Raw genomic sequence first — 2,500 nt, 5'->3', positions numbered from 1 at the left:
CCTCTCTCTCCCCCTCTCTTCCTCACCCCTCTCTCTCTTTCCTTCTGTCTTCCTCTCTCCTCTAGAGATGTAATGGTGTAACGGTAAACAACAATACAAATATCATAATTATCACGGGTTGATTACCGCGGTGTGGAAACCGTGTGTTTAATGTTTAATCCCTCCCAGCTTCATCCGAGCCTGCTTTTGACATACTGTACAGTAGGCCTGGTACAATGAAACAAAACTGGTACCCTACTGATTCTGATTGATGGATTTAACTGATTCGGATCAGGCTACACCTGATTTTAAAAGGCGTAACATTTTCACCCCAAAATGTGCACTGTACCATGTAGCCACTCTGCGTCTTTATGTGCGCGTCCACATTAAATCCATTCCACTCACGTTATCAGGAGAATACCGTAGCCTAAAGTTTTATTTTGAACACTTACTGGGTCTCACTCAATGGATCCAAATAACAGAAATAGCAAACTCCAAGTCATGGTAGGGTAAGTTAAGTTATAAGCACATAGCCAATTAAACATGATGGGAACGGGACAACATACAATGCCACGGTAACGTTATGCTATGAATTAAGAATGCTCAGCTCAGCCAGGTTTGTTTGTGCACTCAGGATGTAGGCCTATGAATGTGAAGGAAAATATGTCCTTCTCCAGTAGCAATAGGCCTCCTTAAAATGCACCAGAATAAAGGCATCACCTCTAATCAGTAACAGCCCCCCCTCTATGAGCGCCCCCAGGTGCAGATGAGCTCCAGTGACCCTGGTTAAGAGCTGCACTGTAGATAAGGTTTTGCCTATATTTTCGTAATATAATAAACACATTCACACTTTTTTAAACTATTTCAGCTTGTGTTGGCCTATCAGTGCTTTCTGAACATATTGAACACACTTGTAAAAACATCCCGATAATACCAAAAACCGCGACAATTTTGGACACTATAACCATGAGGTTACATTTTCATAAGGTTACATCCCCTACTCTCTTCTTTTCCTCTCCCTCTCTCTCCCTCTCTCTCTCTCCTTCTCTCTCTCCTTCTCTCTCTTCTCTCCTTATCTTTCCTTCCCTCCCTCTACGTTTCTCCTTCTCTCTCTCTCTCTCTCACACACACTCCCTCTCTAATGAGCTGCCCTGGGCTAGCAGGCTAACACGCTAACACACACACACACACACACACACACACAGCGTCAGTAATTAGCATCTGTCCTACACGTTGACACACTTCTCTTGCCCTCCACCTTGGCACACTTCCTCTGCGCCCTCTACACTGGCATACTTCACATGTCCTGAGCTGCCACGCGCACACACACACACACACACAGACACACTCCACTAGTCAGAGATACCCGCAATGGCCAGAGGGATAAACATGGTGGACAGAGACAACAACACCTCTAAATGAAAAAAGTGTGTGTGTGTGTGTGTGTGTGTGTGTGTGTGTGTATGTGTGTGTGTGTATGTGCTGACTGAGTGCTGACTGTAACCCTGATCTCAGCTAAACTTTTACAAGAGAAATGAGAGCAGACCGCTTACGACACAGAAAGCTGAGGGTTGTATGTCTGTGTGTGTGTGAGTTAGTGTGTGTGTGAGTGTGTGAGTGTGTGGGGGTGTATGGACATCAAAGAGTCAATCTCTATGACTAAGCATGATAAGTTTGTGAATGAGTAAACCAAGTTTGTGATGATGGGTATTTTTGAGAGATGAGATTTGAGAGTGTGTGTGTGTGTGTGTGTGTGTGTGTGTGTGTGTGTGTGTGTGTGTGTGTGAGGTACTCACGTCTCTGGTGGGATCCTCATCTGAGCGTGTGTGTTGTAGCACATGCAGGCTGATAGGATGACCCAGGCTGCCATCGCTCTCCCAGTCCGACTCCAATCCCAGCGTACCGAACGCTCCCGTCCACCGCACGGAACACCGCCGGACGCTCCGCCGCCCAGCAGCAGCATCTGTCCGCTCAGAGTCCTCCAACACACGCCCAGAACTTTCTACAGACACCAGGCTAGGAACACATACACACACACACACACACACACACTCACAGGATAGGCCTCCACAGTATAGGTCTCAGTCAAACACTTCTAAACTCTCTCTCACACACACACACACACACACTTATCCTGATGCAGATCCAGGTCTGGGACAGAGGTGTGGCGTTATCCTTGTCTTGTCCCAGAACAGAGTGACGCTGAGAGCCCAACTGAGTCGCAGAGTTCGGACGGAACCGACGCGGTTCCAGACGGCGTGTTCTAAGGCGGAGTGTTCCGGTTCCTCGTGCTCAACATCCTCGTCTGTACACCAGTGCAACAAAGCTTCTAGAAGTTTCTACGGCCCGAGGGGGGGGGGGGGTCACGCAGCATCTTGAATACTTCCGTTGTGTGTGTGCGCTCTGCATCACCACTTGCTACCTCCCGGGGAACCACTTACACACACTAATCACACACTTTACACACTCCTTACATACACACACACAGATACACAGACACACACTACTCTCCAGAAAACCC

General features: G+C 47.6%; 1 protein-coding gene across 1 annotated transcript in view; it reads right to left on the bottom strand.

Moving 5' to 3' along the window:
* The window catches only part of cacna2d4a (calcium channel, voltage-dependent, alpha 2/delta subunit 4a), a 168,619-nt gene extending 166,320 nt beyond the window's left edge, over positions 1 to 2,299 (bottom strand). Inside the window, exon 1 of the mRNA XM_076296229.1 lies at positions 1,776 to 2,299. Within this exon, the coding sequence (XP_076152344.1) occupies positions 1,776 to 1,942 (167 nt within the window). The 5' untranslated portion in view covers positions 1,943 to 2,299. The remainder of the gene's footprint in view (positions 1 to 1,775) is intronic.
* Positions 2,300 to 2,500: the final 201 nt, after the last annotated feature.

The sequence above is a fragment of the Alosa pseudoharengus genome, unplaced genomic scaffold (genome assembly GCF_046254945.1).
Source record: "Alosa pseudoharengus isolate Yale_2024_CS ecotype anadromous, Long Island Sound unplaced genomic scaffold, YU_APseudo_1.1 YU_APseudo_1.1_scf_20, whole genome shotgun sequence".
Taxonomy (NCBI): Eukaryota; Metazoa; Chordata; class Actinopteri; order Clupeiformes; family Clupeidae; genus Alosa; species Alosa pseudoharengus.
This window is presented reverse-complemented; position numbering and strand designations above follow the sequence as displayed.